The sequence below is a fragment of the Schistocerca gregaria genome, chromosome X (assembly GCF_023897955.1).
Source record: "Schistocerca gregaria isolate iqSchGreg1 chromosome X, iqSchGreg1.2, whole genome shotgun sequence".
NCBI classification, from domain to species: domain Eukaryota; kingdom Metazoa; phylum Arthropoda; class Insecta; order Orthoptera; family Acrididae; genus Schistocerca; species Schistocerca gregaria.
Window position 1 is genome coordinate 555,736,816 of NC_064931.1, and position 20,650 is coordinate 555,757,465.

The 20,650-nt window shown below is 39.4% G+C and overlaps 1 protein-coding gene across 5 annotated transcripts in view; it reads right to left on the reverse strand.

Moving 5' to 3' along the window:
• Positions 1-514: 514 nt before the first annotated feature.
• Positions 515-20,650, reverse strand: part of LOC126298590 (cAMP-regulated phosphoprotein 21) — a 1,220,135-nt gene continuing 1,199,999 nt past the window's right edge. For all 5 annotated transcript variants that reach the window (XM_049989965.1, XM_049989963.1, XM_049989964.1 and 2 more), the window contains one exon: positions 515-969. In XM_049989965.1, the coding sequence (XP_049845922.1) occupies positions 966-969 (4 nt within the window). In that variant the 3' untranslated portion in view covers positions 515-965. The remainder of the gene's footprint in view (positions 970-20,650) is intronic.

Below are 20,650 nucleotides of genomic sequence, written 5' to 3' on the forward strand. Positions count from 1 at the left end.
ACCTGAAAGTGTTGTTGAATAGAGTAGGTTTATTTAGTATTACATTATTTATAACAAAAACTGCAACTCTACCTTTTCCCATATTGTGTCTACAATAATGAGCAGTGAAACAAAGTTTTTAGTCTATAACATGTTACTTTTGTTTGTAATCTGATATCCAGAAGAACATAGTATATCAGGATGACTCCCTTTGTCTACATCTTTTGAAAGAGTTACCAGTTTTATTTTTCACATCCTTTGTATTTTGATGGAATACCTGTACAGATATAGTTTAAGTCTTGTTTACTTTTGCATTAATACTATATTTCTTTGGAAAGAGCTATTTCTCTCAGTACATGAGTTGTTAGTTCTGCTTTTGACACTGGAGGATCATTTGCATATGTAACTAGTCCTATATTCTGTGTGTAATCAGCTTGAAAACAAAATTAATAACCAACAGTAAATTTTACTACAATACCAATAAGAATTTCATTTTAAGGAAGATATGGGTAGTAAGTAAATTAAAGACAAAAAGAAAAAGTACAATAATTATATTTAACTTCTATGTATGTACAATAAAATCTTCACGATGTACATATTCAAATACACTTTTAACAGAACAGGGTAAATAAATGATATTTTCTTTAAATTGTGATCTGAACATTGAAGTTCTCTCTCTTTTCTTCCACTCAAATGCACATGGTCACTTACAAAACACACACACTCACACACACTCACACACACTCACACACACACACACACACACACACACACACACACACACACACACACATAATCATTACTGTCTTCCTGGACTCTGAATCTACAATGGCATTCCACAGACATAGTTTGTGCTTTAGTGTTATAGTAGAAAATTTTATGTTCTTTCTTCTCTTGTAACAACTCATATTCATAAAAGACAGAACTCTTCACAAAAAAGAGTTCTTCAGGACGTGAGCTTCATACTGTAGGCCACATAAATGACCCTATCTGAAAAACATAAAAGTTGTGGCATTAGTAGATGTTGGTCCAATTTCTTATCTGGGAAAAGTGAACCACTTATAAAAGCAATTGGTTTACAAGTTCTTATATGTTTTACTGTTACAGATGTATGCTAATTTTACAACATGTGAACTGTAATTGTTTCTCCTTAGAAGTGAATGAAGGAAAACCTTATGTGAGACACTTGTTGTCACCGTTCTTTGACAGTCAAAATCCCATAAACACACAAATGAATCTGAAACAATTCGAACATTACTAATTCCTCTCTAATTTTCTTGCATCAAAATACTTGCATTACTAATTCATGTACAGAACAAGCACATACTTTTAAAAGGTAATGAACTCTTGACACTGCTGCAGTCATATATAAAAACAACAAAATTAATATTTCCAGATTACAAATGCAATAATATATCTTTTTAAGTATACGCTATGTGTGTTACCTTATGAAGTAAATTCTTATTCAGTTAATTAAGAGGAGGCACATGGTAACCCAAATGCTGGAAAACTAGTTTACATCTCTGGAGATCACGAGCACTTCTGTTGGTAGAAAAGACTCAAAATAACATTTCTGATTTGTTTCTGAGTTCATCCAACACTATCTAGCAACATATTTATGCGTATTTTGAACTCTGTCAATCCTCTCAAGTGATCGAAAGATACACCCAAAGCAACTTCTCCCTAAGTTATATCATCTCATTATTAATAATTTACTAGGAACAATATTTTCTTTAAACTTCTGACCATCCACATACTGTTCAAATATTACACGTCCATTAATCATCATCAGTCTAAAAGTATAGTGCAAGCATTCAAAAAATGATTAAAAAGATAATAGAAATGAAACAAAGAGGCTGAATTATATTAAATTCAGAGTGGATAAACTTTAAATATGGTGTACCACAAGCTTTGAAGATTGTCCTGCTACTGTGTATGGTCCACATAAATGGTTAACCAGGGAAACCCTGAGAACTGTTCAAAAACTATAATGTTCACTGATGACACAACTACATTTATAAAGGGCCCAAATATATGCATACAAGGCTCAGCCAGGAGACTACTGGAACACGCTTACAACTGGTCCTCAGTCAACACCTACACCCTTAATTTTAGAAGAACTCATGATGACATTCCAAGCGAATCAAAATGACTGACAGGAATCAGAAATAGAGAGTAATAGTCATACATTGGAGTAGACTCCTTGTATGACATTGCCCTAATAAACTGAGCTGGTAGTCACCAGGAGCTAACCCGTGGCAAAATTTTCTAGAAGATTTCAGTGAAGGTGATAAAAATACACATGACAGTCAAATGAAAATGAGAGACATAGAAAAAAGTAAGTAAACTGTTTATTTTTTCAAAAGTAATCACCATAACTGGTAATATATTTATCCATAACTGTCAATACATTTATCTCACTCTGAGACAAAATGGTTGATGCTTCCATGGAAATACTGGTTGCAGTTGCCTATGGAACCATGCCTATCCAGGCACACACCTCTTCATCTGAAAGAAATTGATGACCACAGATGTCTTGTTCGGTGCTCCATAACTATAGAAATTGTATGGGGAGAGACTGGGACTGTATGGAGAACATGTCAGAACTTCACATGTTGTCAAGGTTGTTTTGAGTACACTGCACAAGTTTTCGTGGGAAAACCTTACGCATCTTCCATACAGTCCTGATATCTCTTCGTGTGCTTTTCAAATATTTGGAGCCCTGAAAAAAGACATTCATGGCCACTGATTTGCTTCAGATGAAAGGGGCATGCATTGGTACAATCATGGTTCCATATGTAACTGCAAACATTTTTCCATGAAGGCACTGGCCATCACTTTTTTCTTTCTGAGATCATGTACCTCCATTCATGATGCACATGATTTCAGAGATTGTGTGTCCATACAGTTCACAGGTTCACTTATAGAGGCCACCTGGGTCAGCCCCCTGGTGCACTCTGTTGGCCGTCAAAGTAACAGTATTGTTTAAGTGACTGCAAACAAGTGCTCGCCTATTCTGTAACCTGTATTACTGTTGTCCAGTCAGTGTGTTCAGTACTATGCACAACCTGTACTTCATTGTATCCTATGTGTTACTGTTTGAAGTACTATGATCCATAAATTGTGTTAGTTCTTGCTATAGTAAACTTGACGACAAGTGATGGCTACAGTTTCTCTGCATGTTAATGTCAGTGCTAAGTCACAAACATCTCAATGGAAGACATACTCCAATCTACCATTGCCCAGCAGCAAGCTTTCGTGAAACAACAGCAGGTTCTCCCACAGCTGTGAGTCAAGTGGCATTTGCACATTCAAGGCAGGTTGCTCTGCCACTCTGTGCAACCTTCACCCTTTCTGGCATATGGTGAACTGGCCGAAGATTGGGACTCCTACAAGACATGGTTACACCAACATTTCCAGGGTTTTCACATGGGTCATGAAAACCTGTGTAGGTCTTTCTTTCTTTCCTGGCATTTATCAATTGTGCCAACTTGCACCTTTGCAAGAACTGGCTAGCTAATCATTTGGCAAAATGTGCAAGCTTCTCCAACGTATTACTGTGACAGAACACGTTATTATGACACTTGCAGAATTTTACGATTGTCAGAAATGCTCAAACCAGTTTTACAAAGCCTGTGGTGGAGAATGACATGGGTTGAGCCGTCATAATAAATTTGTCACTAGTACCCATCACAAATCTTATGCTGATCATTTGGTGCAAAATGTTATTATCCATCTGGCCCCAGCTAGGGCAGTCTGTGAAAAGCATTTCAGTGTGAGAAACCGACACTTATGGATGTGCTCAATATAGCACAGTACTTTGAAGTGTCATGGGTCATAGACGATCAGATTGTTGCAGGGGGAAATGTATCGGAAATTGCTCAGTCCATCCATGTTAGACACATTGCCAGTGTGCAGGACGATTGGGAAGCCATTAAATCAGTACAACCTTAGACTCAATGTGTTGCATGGGGCAGCGACTCAGAGTTGCATGGGGCAGCATCGGTTACAACCACAGCAGTAACAGGCTGTGTCACAACACCAGTGGTATGTTCCACATCCATCTTGCTTGTATTGCTTTGTCCAACATGAGCATGTTGTGTTCCCTAAGCGTTAGGCTATTTGCAGCAAGTGTCAAAAGTGTCAAAAATGATAGTAGCACCGATGGACATAAACTGTACCTCTACAATGGCTGTATCCCTGAACAAATTTTTCATTGACTTGTGTGTGTTTAAGGGCCGATGTAATGGAGTTTGTTCCAAAAAATCGATCTTTCAAAAATATTATTTCCTTGATCTACACAGTTTAAACTATGTTGTGTGTGCATTTTATCGCGATAGCAGCTTTAGAAACGCCTTTAAATTGTTAAAATGATAATTCTGCACTGGTGTCCACTCCCACCATTTGCAACATTTGGGAAACTGCTCGCTTCAGCGGAATTTTTGTCAGTGTGAAGGCTATTTTCTTTCGATATCTTTGGTTGACATCTATATCTCTGGCTAACATCTATATCTTTGCGCGAAAAATTTCTTGCATGTGGTTTATTTACATTTGATAATACTAACACATAGTAGTAGGTGGAAGGTAGAATTCGCAAATATTAATGTGGAAGTCAAGATTTATGCATAATGGGTGGTGGAAAAATTGTGTTTAGAAAATGGAAGTTTCAATGAGATCAGTTTATCAACAAAAAAGAGGAATCAACTCGAAATGAAGAACATAAACTCTCAGCTTCAGCATCGAAACTTGGAACAGGAGAATTGCATCCACCATGTGCAAGGTTTGAAAAAATAAATAAAGAAATGTTTGATGCTGTATGCAATACTGCCAAAGTTTCTATGAAGAAACCAGTGGAGGAACTGGTGGAAATAAACCAAAAAGAAATAGATCCTGGGGTATACATTTATGACAGTGAAACTCCTATAAATGTTACTGAGCTGTGTGTGTCTATAGGTGGCATTGTATGAAAAGTGGTCACACATCTCTCTATGAAGTTGCGTCTGTTATTGCTTAATGTCTAAATACTGCCACCAGTGTGCAAAAAGGAAAATGTGAGAAACTGTGGCAAGAAAAGCATGCAGTAACATGCTCTAAAAATTATAGTGGCTCAAGTCGGAGCATGGAGGCTGCTGCAGCTGTGAGGATGCACTCCAGTTCTGAGGACCAGTATGGTGTTAGAAATACTAAATACATTGGTGATGGGGACTACTCTTTGTTCAATGTAACAGATAAAAATCCGTGCATTGCAAGAATAGAAAAGTTGGAATGTGTTGGGCACATCCAAATGAGGCTTGGTGGTAGTCTTTGAAAGAGAAGAAAGGTGGAGTACTTGAGGATGGGAAACCACTAGGAGGAAAAGGCAGGCTTACTCTGAAAGAAATTGATTCTCTTCAGTTATTTTATGGGAGAGCTATGACGAAAAACACACTTAATTTAGAGGCAATGAGGTGTGCTGTGTGGGCAATTATTTTCCACAAACTATCCACTGACCAAACGCAAATGCACAACATGTGACGATTGGTGTAAGTTCAACAACGGAAATGTAGGTTACAGTACGCTTGTTCGCCCACTGCTTGAATACTGCTCAGCAGTGTGGGATCCGTAGCAGATAGGGTTGATAGAATAGATAGAGAAGATCCAACGGAGAGAAGCGCGCTTCGTTACAGGATCATTTAGTAGTCGTAAAAGCGTTACGGAGATGATAGATTAACTCCAGTGGAAGACTCTGCAGGAGAGACGCTCAGTAGCTCGGTATGGGCTTTTGTTAAAGTTTCGAGAACATACCTTCACCGAAGAGTCAAGCAGTATATTGCTCCCTTCTACGTATATCTCACGAAGAGACCATGAGGATAAAATCAGAGAGATTAGAGCCCACACAGAAGCATACCGACAATCCTCCTTTCCACGAACAATACGAGACTGGAATAGAAGGGAGAACCGATAGAGGTACTCAGGGTACCCTCCGCCACACACCGTCAGGTGGCTTGCAGAGTATGGATGTAGATGTAGATGTAGAGGCATATTCACATAAACACTAATTACCAGAATCTGCTATGAATGCAATTAAGCCCACATTCAGGTTTCTTTCAAACTCTGATTAATTGAGGAAGTGTCTCCAAAAGGGTTGGTATAGATCTTGGTGTGTTTACGACAAAAGCATTTTACACTATCGACAGGAGCAGGGTCAAGAAAGCAAACAAATCAGTGCCTTACCTGCAAATACAGGCCAGGCAGGTTCAAAGAGAAGAGAAGAGAAACCTGGAGGATGTGGAGTATCAGTATGGAGCCTGTCTAGTTACCTGTGTGGTATAACAAGTTTTCTGTGTGGGAAGGCATGCCGGTCACTGGTGCCAACTCACCTGGTGGATTAGTGTCAAGGTCCCGTATGCCGGTCAGTCTGGGGATGGTTTTTAAGGTAGTTTTCCATCTGCCTCAGAGAATGCCACCTGGTTCCCTTTATTCCGCCTCAGTTACACTATGTGAGCGGTTTCTGCACAAACACTGTCTCCACGGACGAGTTCGCCATAATTACTCCACCACACAAACATTGGGGTTACACCCATCTGGTGTGAGACATTCCTGAGGGGATCCACTGGGGGCTGAACTGCACAATAACCCTGGGTTTGGTGTGGGGCAGTGATGATGGATTGCAGTAGCTTGTTGTGGGGTTGTGTACCACTGTAGGCTATCACAGGGACGAAGCCTCTCTGTCGTTTCTAGGTCCCCAGTTCAATACAATACAATACTATCAGTATGGAGGATTTTAAAATTGATGTAAGCTTATTACTTGTAGAAGTTTGAGAAGAAAATCTTTGAACCTAATTTTCTGTGTTTTACATTTTTTATGTTATTAGAAGCCTTTTTTGTAAAAAGTATATGCTCTAATGCTATGAAATTTTCAGGATCTGTTCACAACATATTGCTGTCTCCCTGGAACTAAAAAATATGAGATCCATTTATTACATTCTGATTTTTAGGTGATTGTATGTAAAAAATAAGTTAATTTTGGATGTACAAAATTAAAAGCTCTGTTAATAATACAATTTGTACCATAAATTAATAACTGCAGTTCAGTGGTCTTATGGCCTTATAAACTTAAAAATTCAAGTTTCTGGCAAAATATTAATCCTGTGTATTTTATTATATTTTTTCCATTAAAACACAGCTCTTTTGCTTTCCACGTGAAAAATTTTAGATTTGTATATTAATAAATATGGCTGTAATGATTTTTTAAATAAATGTGTACATTTTCTGTTGCATCCCTCCTTAGTAAGCTGCTAAAAATGCAAGTGGACACAGGAGCTACAGTGACTTCAGTAAATGCACAAATGTACATTGACTTGGTTCCCTTCCCCTCAGACAGGTTTCATGGGAGTTGGTTACTGCAGTAAACAGCAGATTCCCATCATACATCAGAATTTCAACCCTGTCTCTTACAAATATGTTAGTTGCCTTCTCACCTTCCAAGTTGTGGATCATTCCCATACCACAGACCTGTTCAGGTGAGATGTGTTTAATGCTTTCAGTTTTTCCGTTGTCAGTGAGGTAAATTTAATTTAAGATCAAGTTCCATATCAGCAACTGAGCACTGGGAGTCTTACTGCTCTGAGTTTTTGTCTCTGTTTTCCCCTGGGCTCAGTTGTACTATCGGTTTTTCGGTTTTCAGGCCCACATTACCATGAAAGAATCCGCCTGCCCTCGTTTTTTTTTTTTTTTTTTTTTTTTAACGCAGCATGTGCCTCTCATGTTGTGCCGAATTAAATTAGACAGTTTGACATTTCCCAATGTCATTTGGCATATTTCTTCTAGTGAATGGGCTACACCAGTGGCCATCAATAATAAACTGAAGCATAAGCTTCACCTTAGCAGTGACATACTTTTGACCCACCCTGATGAGTTGCACATAAAGTTATCAGATGGCCACTACTTTTCCAAATTGATTTGTCAGAAATGTACCTCCAGCTCCTCTTGGATGAGGCCACTAGGAGCCTTCTCATTGTCAATACACTTTTCGGCCTTTACCAATATCAATGCTTGCCTTTTGGTGTCGCTAGTGTGCCCACAGTTCTTCAGTGTGTTTTAGAGCCCCTGACAGCCTCTGTGCCCAGCTGCATCAATTACCTCAACGATATCGTTGTTTTGGGTTTTTCCACTGAAGACCATCTTAGAAAAGCAGTTTTCATGTCTCAATTGCGTTCTTGCCAAATCTCAATTTTTTTCAGATATCAGTTGAGTAACTGGGTTTTGAGGTTTCTCATGCAGGGGTCAAGCCTTCTGTCACTGTGTTGATGAAATTGCAGCTTTGCTGCAGCGGACCTCCCTTAAGGATCTGCAAACATTTATAGGTAGCAGACATTTATAGGTAGCTTTTACTGGACGCATGTGCCTTTTTCTTTGGGCCCTATACAGTGATGGAGCATTCACTTTGCTTAAATTGGAGCTTCAATCTGCCCCATGTCTGCCCACCTTTCACCCAGGTCAGCATCTCGTGGTGGGTACAGATGCCTCTCAGCATGGTGTTGGCGCACAAACACACAGATGGGTCTGAACAACCCACTGCTTATGAGTCTTAAGACCTTAACTCTGGCTCAGCAGCGGTATACTCAGATTGAAATGGAGGTACTCAGATTGAAATGGAGGCTTTAGCGATTGTGTTCACAGTCATTAAATTTCTCATTCTTCTTGTATGGTTCTAAGTTCCATTTAATCATGGATCACAAGCCGTTACTTGCTCTTTCGAACCCTTTGGCTTCCATGCCTGACGAAGCAGTGCATCGTATGCAGCGGTGGGCTCTCTTTGTCTCCCACTATCATACTATCATTATCAGATCCATTTCTGGCTGACAGCGCAAAGCGCCAATGCCATTACCTTATCTCACTTTCTGATTGGGCTGAACACAGTGTTCGATAAGGACGAGATGCTTTGTTTCTATTTAGAAACTGAGAACCAGAATGCAGTCAATGATTTTCCCATCACTACTGTGAAGACAGCTTCGGCTGTCACAGTGGATCCTGTACTTAGCTGGGTCCTCTCTTTTGTGTAGCACAGTTGGCCAGTAAAGCCTCTAGGCCAAAAGCCTCTAGGCTAAAAGCCTCTAGGCCATGCCTGGATCCCTTGCATAACTACTTCTCCCTCCAGCACTGCCTCTCTGTGTTTCACGGTGTTCTCTCATTAGTTATGGAGGACACTGCTTCCCGGGCTGTGATTCCCATTTCCTTACGCCGTAATGTACTGTGGCTTCTGCACGCCAGCCATTGGGAACCTGTAGCACAAAAGCTTTGGCCTGTTGGCATGTGTATTGGTCAGGCATAAATGAGGATATTACATGGCTTATTGCCACTTGTACTCATTGTGTTCAGCAACAGGCAGCCCTGCGGGCATCTCTTCCCCCTGCTTGGCGCCGCAGCCCCTGTGGGAGCATTTACATGTCAATTTTGCTGGGCCCTTCTTAAATTGTCATTGGCTCATTGTAGTGGATGCCTGTTCCAAGTTTCCCTACATGGCACATTGTCTGTTCACATCCACGGTGGCCTCTATTTCGGCCCTGTCTAAGATTTTCGCAATTGAGGGACTACTGTGTATTGTGGCTACTGATAATGGCCCCTAGTTAATTGCTCAAGAAGTTGCATCTTTTTATCAGGCTAGCGGTGACTGCCATCTTGCAGCTCTCTTGTGTCATCCTCAATCTAATGGTGAGGCCAAATGCACGGTTCAGATGTTTAAAACTCAGGTGTGGAAGTATGTATCTGGCAGGTCTCCTGAAGCTGGTTTAGACTGTTCTTTGAGTTTGTACCATTTCACTCCAGTGGGGCGCTAGAGCCCAGCAGAGCTGCTGGTCCACGGATGCCAACCACAGATCTTTCTTCATCTGCTGCACCTCACACCATGCTGGCTCTGCAATGGTTCCAGCTGGATTTGCGTGTCTGGGTTCACAGTTTTGGCTGCTGGCTGAACTGGATTGCTGCCATCATCAAGCATCACTGGGGGCTGGCACCTATGCATCATCTGCACTCCTGATGGGTGTATGTCCTGTCACTTCAACCAGCTGTGGTCACGCACGGTGGAGTCTGTTCTGGAGGGGCCACCACCAACGATGCCTGTTCCGCGCCGAAGATGGTCCAGCTTGCACCACAGCATGGGTTGCTGCCTGGCATATCACTGTCTGGGTTTCCTGCCTCCGACTCCTCACCTTGACTGTTGACATCGGTGCAGTCACCTCTGCACCTGACACCATAGCTGCTGCCACCTCTGTTGCTTGGTCCTCTGAAGATGTCATCTCCGATGATCCCGGTGATGCCTCCGGTGCTGACCACTGATTTGGACAAGAATGTCACTATCGAGATGCCATCTCTGATTTTGCCCTGTGGCCTCTCTTGAGAAGGGGGATAGTTTTCTAACCCATCACTCATCACTTCTGCCCCTACGCACTGGTGACTGCCTGCCACATGCAACAGCCGCAATCACTGGGTGATGAAATGGACGTCAGTGTCATAATTCATGTTTTCCATGCATTGTAATCTCAGTGCCTTGTGAAATTAGTGCTTTTTTTTTCATTTCACAGCACCAGTGCTTTTATCTGTACCATGTATTTTTCTGTACTATGTATTTTTTGTGCATAGTGTTTTTATGTTTATATTTGGTTTTCCCACCTTCTAGAAGGGACAAGGGATGACCAACACGATTTCAAAGATCACCCCCCCATACAGTTCACATGCCTGCTTGTAGAGACCACCTGGGTCGGCTCCCTGGCTTGCTCTGGTGGGTCACCAAAGTATTATTTAAGTGATGAGTGCCTTTTGTGTAACCTGTATTACTGTTATCCAGTCAATATTTTCTGTGCTATGCACAAACTGTACTTCATTGTATCTTATGTGTTGCTCTGGAAAGTACCGTGTTCCATAAATCGTGTTTATTCTTGCTACAGCAAGTCTCATTTTCGTTTGACGGCCCCTTATATTTATTCTACAGAATAAGCAGTAATAATATCACTTATGTGCCAGTACACACACACACACACACACACACACACACACACACACACACACACACACACCATGACATTTATCATTGATAACAAGGTGAATTTAGGATGAACACTGCATTTATACCCACAATACCAGAAATCAAAATAATTTTCATCTAGACTATGCACTCCTCTGTACAGTTCAGAATGAAGTTTTATGCTCTGCTGCAAAAGTGTACAATAGGTTGCAGTAGAAATCTGATAAGATATAAAAAATTCCTAAATATTTAAAAACAAATCAAAAGAAAACCTTATGAGACAATACTCCTACAGTTTATCATTATTCAAGTATTTGTATTTATAAGTGTTAAGTCTGCAAAATTCTAATATTTGAATTTGATAGATCTTAGCATTGCTAGTTTATAGACAACTGATGATGCTATGCATAAAGTTACAAAAATACATTGTTTGAAGTGTTAGATGAAAACAGCAGATCAGTAGTATAGGAAGAGCTGTATTTTTTACCGAAGTAGTTTTTCTCACCTGTTCTTCATATATAAATAACGTAGAATTCCCATAATTATCAGTGTAAGTAAATTAGGGATAGTGACAATTTATGGTCAGTGTGCTTTACAGAAGTAGCCAGCAGCACGTTCTTTTTGCTCCACCCCCAGCCCTCCTCCCTCCTGTGAACATACTCTGAAGTGCCATAGAAACTTTTGTTCAAATACAGAGATATGTAAAACAATGCCTATATAAGACAAGTGTCTGGTGCAGTTGTTAGATCAGTTGCTGCTACTACAATGGCAGGTTATCAAGATTTAAGTGAGTTTGAACATGGCGGTATAGTCAGTGGCAAGCAACTGGACACAGCATCTCTGAGGTAGTGATGAAGTGGGGATTTTCCCATATAACCATTTCACGAGTGTACCATGAATATGAGGAACCAAGTAAAACATCAAATCTTCGACATGGCTGCGACCAGAAAAATATCCTGCAAGAACAGGGCTAATGACTACTGAAGAGAATTGTTCAGTAAGACAGAAGTGCAACCCCTCCACAAATTGCTACAGATTTCAGTGCTGGGCCATCAGTAAGTTCAGCACTTGAACCCTTCAATGAAACATAACTGATATTGGCTTACGGAGCCGAAGGCCCACTTGTGTTCCCTCGATGACTGCATGACACAAAGTTTTATGTCTCACTTGGGCCTGTCAGCTGTGATGTTTGACTGCTGAAGACTGGAAACATGTTTCAAATTGTATTGAGAGGATGCATGTGTACTGGTATGGAGACAACCTCATGGACCCTGTATATCAGCAGGCAACTTTTCAAGCTGGTGGAGACTCTGTAATGGTGGAGACTCTGTAATGGTGTGGGGTGTGTGCAGTTGGAGTGATATGCGACTTCTGATACGTATAGATATGATTCTAACACGTGACACATACGTAAGCATCCTTTCTCATCACAAGCATTCATGTCCATTAAGCATTCTGAGGGACTTGGGCAATTCCATTAGTCAAGTCCATGCCATGTTGTGATATGGTTCTTCTGAATGTTTGTGGGGGCTCTAAATGATATTGGCTGTTCAGTGTACATCTTGACTCATTCCACATGTCTGAAAGCTCTCCTTCATTATGAGATTAAGGAACATGATGTATGTATGCATAAATGGTCTAATTAATTAATACAGCTCTGTAGATTGCATGACATAAACTGGTCAGCAGCAAGACTCTTTGAATTGCACTGTATTAAAGTTTGTTTACATCATACTTTTGTGACCTAGCTCCATACTAGGATTCAACTAGACTATATTTTGGGTTGCTGTGCTACATGGATTCACTTGACTCTGGATGATCTGGATTATGCTCTTGGAGTGTTCTATAATATACGATGACATGGCACAGACTTGACCTGTTAACTAAGCTACAAAGAGTTTATAGTCTATCCATGTTTGCTGCATAATAAAGAGTGTGTTGTACCACAGCAAGTGTAATATTGGCCATGAGAACTCGAAATTAGTTTGCATGTAAGGAGAACAGACCAAGTTCAGTGATCATGGATCTGTAATTCAGAAAACTGTGGCTGCAACAGCTACAACTTCAAATTCAATACCAGGCATGAAAAGATGACCAACAAAAGCAAATTATGGAACAAGAATAGCAGCAAGTGCTTACACTAAAGCATTTCATCGAGCCAGAGAAGAATTCATCACATCCATTCACACCATTTCATCCAAAGACAAAGAATGCTTACTATAGATGTCTGCAGTCCCAGTCCAGGGGAGCAGTGTAGCCAATGTTGCTAAACAAATTGCTTTTCTGCTATCTACTAAACTCCCAATAATGTGTCCTCTGCACAAGTTACATCCTCTTGATGAACCTAAGTTTTTACATCTGTCTAAATCCAATAGTTTGTTCTCTAAGCATTACGAGCAGCAAACATATTTTAGCAGCATAGATTTTTGTTGTCACAAGAAGTCAAAACAGCCATACGCAGCATGGGCAGTTGATTTCAAAGGCCTGACTCATTAGTGCAAAATTTTGAGTGAAAATCAAAATTGTAAACAAGTCTTTACTGAACCATTAGTGTGTATTAATTACTTATGCAGACATAAAGAAGCTTGTGCACAGGCACTGAAATTCATAACTCCTACTTCCAGAGACATGTTAATGATAGCAAAAACTTTGGAAAGATCAGATGCACAACAGTGATGTTTTGAGGGAAACAGTACACTTTCTGTAAAACTGCTTGAAATATCCAGTACAGCACAGCAAAATTTTGCTGAAAGTGAGGTAGATTCCATACAATGGCATTCCCATTCATGTCACAGTAAGTTTGATAAGAACTCATCAGGTTCATCTTTGTCATCTGACTCAGAATTAAAACTCTCATATCAATTTACAGACAAAGCCTAAACAATGAATAAGCAACAGCATGTGTTTGACTCAGTCTTCACATAGCTCTTCTGCCATCTAGCCTTGCTATAACAGCACCGTTATGCAGCATCCAAAGTGTTTTGCTAGACATATGTGCACTCAGTGACCATACAGAAAAATGTGCTGTGCACATTGATGCAAACAAATGGCACATGGTAGACATTCACAAAGGTGGCATGGTGACACACCAACACTGCTGCAACAGCATAAGCATGTTACAGCCACAGTTGAACATTTTCATGGAGCAGCCACAAAAGTGTTCTCTCCCACTAATGATCTAGAACCAATTAATAACATTTCTTGTTGATGCTGGCTCACCAGTTTCTATTATAAATGAGAAAACCTATCCTCAAATTAGTTCTCTGTCTGTTCAGTTGACATCATAAGATTTACAACCCCGCAGCAAGCACCGCATATATTTCTGTGGTAAATGCACAGTAACAGTGTTGTACAGAAAAGTCATCTGTCTGATTATTTCTTAGTAGTACCATCAAGTCAGAAAACATTTTTGGGATTGGTGCTTTTCTGATCTTTGTTGTAAAAAAGCAGATGACATCAACATTGTATCAGCAGTTATGCCATTTGATGATCTTGTTTTATTATGCACTGCATTTTCAGGCCTATTTCCATCTGGCTTAGGGGGTGCAAATAATCACGTAGCTCACACTCAACTGAAGTCATCTGCAGCTCTGAACTACCTTAGAGATAGAAAAATGCCAATAACATTGTAAGATGACCTCATGTCCAAGTAGATCACCTGGGGCAACAAAACATCTTCGCACCTATCACATCCAGTCAGTGGAAACCCCATTAGTAGTGTTATGAAAACCAAATGGCTCTTTGTGTATTTGTAATGTATTTAAATCAACTATTAATGCACAACTGGAGCTTGACATTTACAAGGTGTGTGAGGAAAGTAATGAGACTGACAACACTGCAAGCACTCAGGCAATGCTGTGTTCTACTTGTATAGACCAGTGTATTCATCTCTTTCAGATGCTCAGTCCAAGTTTCAGCTCCATACAGCCATCACATGGTTTTTGACAGTGCCAACGTTGAAGCCATATTTTTGTTGTGTGTTATGAAAATGAAACAGTGGAATTTAGGTCAATGATATGCAATCAGATTTTGTGTTAAACTTAGTGAATGTGTGAGTCTGACCTCTGAAAAGTTGAAACAGGCCTATTGGCAACATTCCTTATCAAGAGCACAAGTTTTTTGCTGTCACAATTCATTTTTGGAAGGCTGAGAACACACTGAGGATGAACCTCATCCAGGGAGGCCTTCCACTTTAAAAAACTGATGAAAATTTTGAACATGTGAGTGCTGTTGTTAGATCAAATCAATGTTTACCAAAAATGGCTCAAACGGCTCTGATCACTATGGGACATAACATGTGAGGTCATCAGTCCTGTAGAATGTAGAACTACTTAAACCTAACTAAACTTGCAATAAATGAAGCAGGCAAAAATGAATACAAACATCTCAAAAATGAGATCAACAGGAAGTGCAAAATGGTAAGCAGGGATGGCTAAAGGACAAATGTAAGGATGTAGAGGCTTATCTCACTAGGGGTAAGATAGATACTGCCTACAGGAAAATTAAAGAGACCTTTGGAGAAAAGAGAACCACTTGTATGAATATCAAGAGCTCAGATGGAAACCCAGTTCTAAGCAAAGACGGGAAAGCAGAAAGGTGGAAGGAGTATCTGGAGGGTCTGTACAAGGGCGATGTACTTGAGGAAAATATTATGGAAATGTAAGAAGATGTAGATGAAGATGAAATGGGAGATACGATACTGCATGAAGAGTTTGACAGAGCACTGAAAGACCTGAGTCGAAACAAGGCCCTGGGAGTAGACAACATTCCATTAGAACTACTGACAACCTTGGGAGAGCCATTCCTGCCAAAACTCTACAATCTGGTGAGCAAGATGTATGAAACAGGCAAAATACCCTCAGACTTCAAGAAGACTATAGTAATTCCAATCCCAAAGAAAGCAGGTGTTGACAGATATGAAAATTACCGAACTATCAATTTAATAAGTCACAGGTGCAAAATACCAACACGAATTCTTTACAAATGAATGGAAAAACTGGTAGAAGCCGACCTTGGGGAAGATCAGTTTGGATTCCGTAGAAATATTGGAACATGTGAGGCAATACTGATCTTACGACTTATCTTAGAAGAAAGATTAAGAAAAGGCAAACCTACATTTCTAGCATTTGTAGACTTAGAGTAGGCTTTTGCCAATGTTGCTGGAATACTCTCTTTCAAATTCTAAAGGTGGCAGGGGTAAAATAGAAGGAGTGAAAGGCTATTTACAATTTGTACAGAAACCAGATGGCAGTTATAAGGGTCTGGGGGGTATGAAATGGAAGCAGTGGTTGGGAAAGGAGTGAGACAGGGTTGTAGCCTCTCCCCAATGTTATTGAATCTGTATATTGAGCAAGCAGTAAAGGAAACAAAAGAAAACTTTGGAATAGGTATTAAAATCCATGGAGAAGAAATAAAAACTTCGAGGTTCACCGATGACATTGTAATTCTATCAGAGACAGCAAAGGACTTGGAAGAGCAGTTGAACGGAATGGACAGTGTCTTGAAAGGAGGATATAAGATGAACGTCAACAAAACCAAAACGAGGCTAATGGAATGTAGTCGAATTAAGTCAGGTGATGCTGAGGAAATTAGATTAGAAAATGAGACACTTAAAGTAGTAAAGGAGTTTTACTATTTGGGGAGAAAAATAACTGATGATGGTCGATGTAGAGAAGATATAAAATGTAGACTGGCAATGGCTAGGAAAGCGTTCCTGAAGAAGAGACGTTTGTTAACATCAAGTATAGATTTAAGTGTCAGGAAGTCATTTCTGAAAGTATTTGTATGGAATGTAGCCATGTATGGAAGTGAAACATGGGCGATAAATAGTTTGGACAAGAAGAGAATAGAAGCTTTTGAAATGTGGTGCTACTGAAGAATGCTGAAGATTAGATGGGTAGATCCCATAAGTAATGAAGTATTGAATAGAATTGGGGACTAGAGGAGTTTGTGGCACAACGTGACAAAACGAAGGGACCGGTTAGTAGGACATGTTCTGAGGCATCAAGGGACCACAAATTTAGCATTGGAGGGCAGCGTGGAGAGTAAAAATCATAGAGGGAGATCAAGAGATGAATACACTACGCAGATTCAGAAGGATGTAGGTTGCAGTAAGTACTGGGAGATGAAGAAGCTTACACAGGATAGGGTAGCATGGAGAGCTGCATCAAACCAGTCTCAGGACTGAAGACCACAACAACAAACAACAACAACCTAAGGAAATCACACACATCCATGCCCGATGCGGGATTCGAACCTGTGACTGCAGCAGTCGTGCGGTTCCAGACTGAAGCGCCTAGAACTGCTTGGTTACCATGGCTGGCTCAATGTTTATCACTAAGGATGATGGATGACTTGTTAAACTTACACATTTCCACCATACATCAAATTTTGATTGAAGATTTACACATGCTAAAGGTTGGAGCCAAAATGTTGCTGAAAAACCTGACAACTCAGCAGGACACTCATAGAAATGCGTTTCTTGGTCATCTTGAGAGGACTGCCAATGACCATGAATGGTTTAGTTGTGTGCTCACGAGTAATGAATCTGGGATTTTTTTGGTACAATCCTGGCACAAAGCAGCAAAGTGAGGAGTGGCAGACTGAAACATCTCCTCGAGTGAAAAAAGCTCAAATGAGCAAAACAAAAATCAAAATAATGCTGATTTGCTTTTTTGACTGTAGAGTATCATACATAAAGAATTTGTTCCTTCAGGACAAACTCTCAACCACATGTTTTACAAGGATGTCCTTGAAAAGCTCTGGAAAAGGGTGAACTGAGTGAGATTGGACATCGCAGACAAGAGTATGCCGCTTGAAGACAATGCCAACAGCTACTTCCATCTGTTGTTCCACAGCCCCCCCTTTCCTATTTCACCTTATTTGAGTCCTTGTGACTTTTTTCTTTTCCCAAAGTGGAAAATGTATCTTAAAAGGGTGTAAGTTTGAGACTCCGTAGAACATTCAAAATAAAGTGACTGACACACTAAAGACCCTACCAATTGAAGCCTTTTCTAGCTCCTACCAATACAGAGAACAACAACTTTGCCAGTGTGTAGCTGCTGAAAGGAAGTACTTTCAAGGGGACAGTATTGCTGTTTGAGAAAAAATTAAAACTTTGTTAGATTAAGTCAGTCTCACTATTTTTCTCACACACCTCATATCTCATTCCAAGGCCAGAAGAGCTAATGCCAAGGTTATCAGATGCACAGTACTTCTCCCATAATTAATATACCTGAAGCTTATTTACAATAACTGGTAGATGAACAATCCGACCAAGTCAAGGTCATCAACACTCCATTTTAGTTGTATGGATACAACAGGTTGCCTTTCAGAACACCAGCACACCAGCAATTTTCTGTTGTAGTTTGGTGCAACTAATTCAAAACAGGTCAAACCCAGTCAGTTATCTGCATAATATATTAGTAAGTGGCACTACAAGAAACCAACATCTTGCTAATTTATGTCTGCTGTTTCAAACACTACAACAAGATGGACTAAAGTGAAACCTACAAAAGTGTAAATTGTTTCAAGAGCAAGTGGGGCACTTACGCCACATATTGAGTCATAAAGGACTTTAACCAACTCAGCAACATGTGGAAGCCATAGGAAAAATCCAAGTGTCAAGACTTTCTGTCATTTCTCAGAAAATTGAATTACTGTACAAAACTTATATCAAATGCTGCCCAGACTGCCAGACTGCTTAATAATATCTGCAACAACAATAGAAAATATGTATGTTCACAATAGTGTCAGGAGGCTTTTCATATGTTAAAACATTACCTGAAGTCCTCTCCATGTCTGGTGACCTATGAACCATCAAAATGCTTTATCCTGGCCACTGAAATATCTCAACAGGCCACTGAAGCAGTTATTTCCCACAAGCGTGATGATGAGCTCGAGAAACACATCACATATGCATCTAAAATGCTCATTGCAGCCAAGATCAATTATTCACAAAACAAATAAGGAGCATTGGCTAGTATAAAAACAATTCCATTTCTAAACAGTACAGAATTTTACCTCATAATGACCATAAACCATTAATTTCCTTGGTCAGTTCTAAGAACCAACTTAAAGAGAGAGAGCACAACACCTATATCACTGGGCCATCTTCCTCAGCAACTACCATTTTTCCATTCATTATTAACCAGCAGCACAACAATGTTCACATTGGTCGCCAATGGTATCACACTGGTATGACACACCAACCAGCTGTGCCTACACTTAAAAGGGAACATTTCCCAAATGTCAATAAATGATCTAGATGAAGCTAGGCAGGTGTGTAGAGGGAGAAAAATTGTGGAATATTTTTTTGTTTGTTTGTGCTCAGTTTCACTTTTAAAGGTAAAACATACCCCTAAAGCAGAGAGCATTTTATGTTCAGAAGAAATTTCTTCAAAATGATAATCTATAAAAAATGGTTTTCATATAAAACTTTAAGTCAACTTTTGTAATAATCTGAAATTTTGCAAAATATCCCACCTCTAAGAATTCATTTTGAAAAATAAAAGCTTTTGTTACAACATAAATTAAAGAAGCTTTCAAGCAACATACAGCCCCGTGTTATAAAGCTGGTTTCTAAACTACCATTTTTGGAAAACAAGCTGTACACAGTGTGCTGTCAGATTATTTCCAACATCATACCCAATTAAGAGTATATAAACATTCATTAAAATTTTAAATATTTATTTTACTTATATTTATTTTGTTTTAAATTGTTATTTTACATTTCACAGTCATCATTTTTTGTTGCTTTTTTAGTTTACCATTCACATTCATGTATAATATAAAACTCCTTATTGTGATATAAATAATTGCTATAATGATAATCTGCAAATAAATGCCTAAAACATAATGTCCTTTTACATGATGCACATAAAATGAACAAACTTTCTTCACATAATACAGTATACACAATGGAGAAGACAATATAAAACAAAGTTCAGCAGCATTTCAAATTGCCACGAGTGATCCTCTAAGTATCCTGATCTGTGTCAAACCTATTTCACTACATTGGTAAGCCTTGGCAAAGACAATTGATTATATATTAATGACTGCAGCTTGATTATATTGTTTCTTAAGTGGAGACTGACATCATAATCATCCGATCTACTTACAAAGTTCTTACACCATCAAAAGCTTTATATGTCCCACAGCTGTATCTGCGCCATCAACCTCTTTGGGATCATCAAGTGAACACATTTGTTGTCCTCAGGTATAATGCTCTAAACAGTTTTTTTACATTGAACACTGCAAGAATCTCACTATAATACAAATATTTCTCCCTCACTGGAACATAAAACATCTTTCAAATATTTTTTGACCTGGTCAGACATATATTTACCTGACTTCAATGCTGACACAAGGCCATTTGCAGCTCCAAAAAGAGATTCTGAGATTATTGTCTAAAGTAACCATTAGTTTCTTTTAAAACTATGAAAAGCTGGGCTATAATACTCTGTGAGACAATTGTTCAGATCTAGTTCTGTTGAATGATCATGATGTCAATCTCAACTTGAGAAATAATACAATCGAGCTGCAGTCACTAGTACATAATCAATGCTCTTCACTACAGCTTACCAATGTACTAAAATATGCCTGATACAGATCAGGATATTCAGGATATTTAAAGGATCACTCATGACAATTTGAATTGTTGGGATCAAA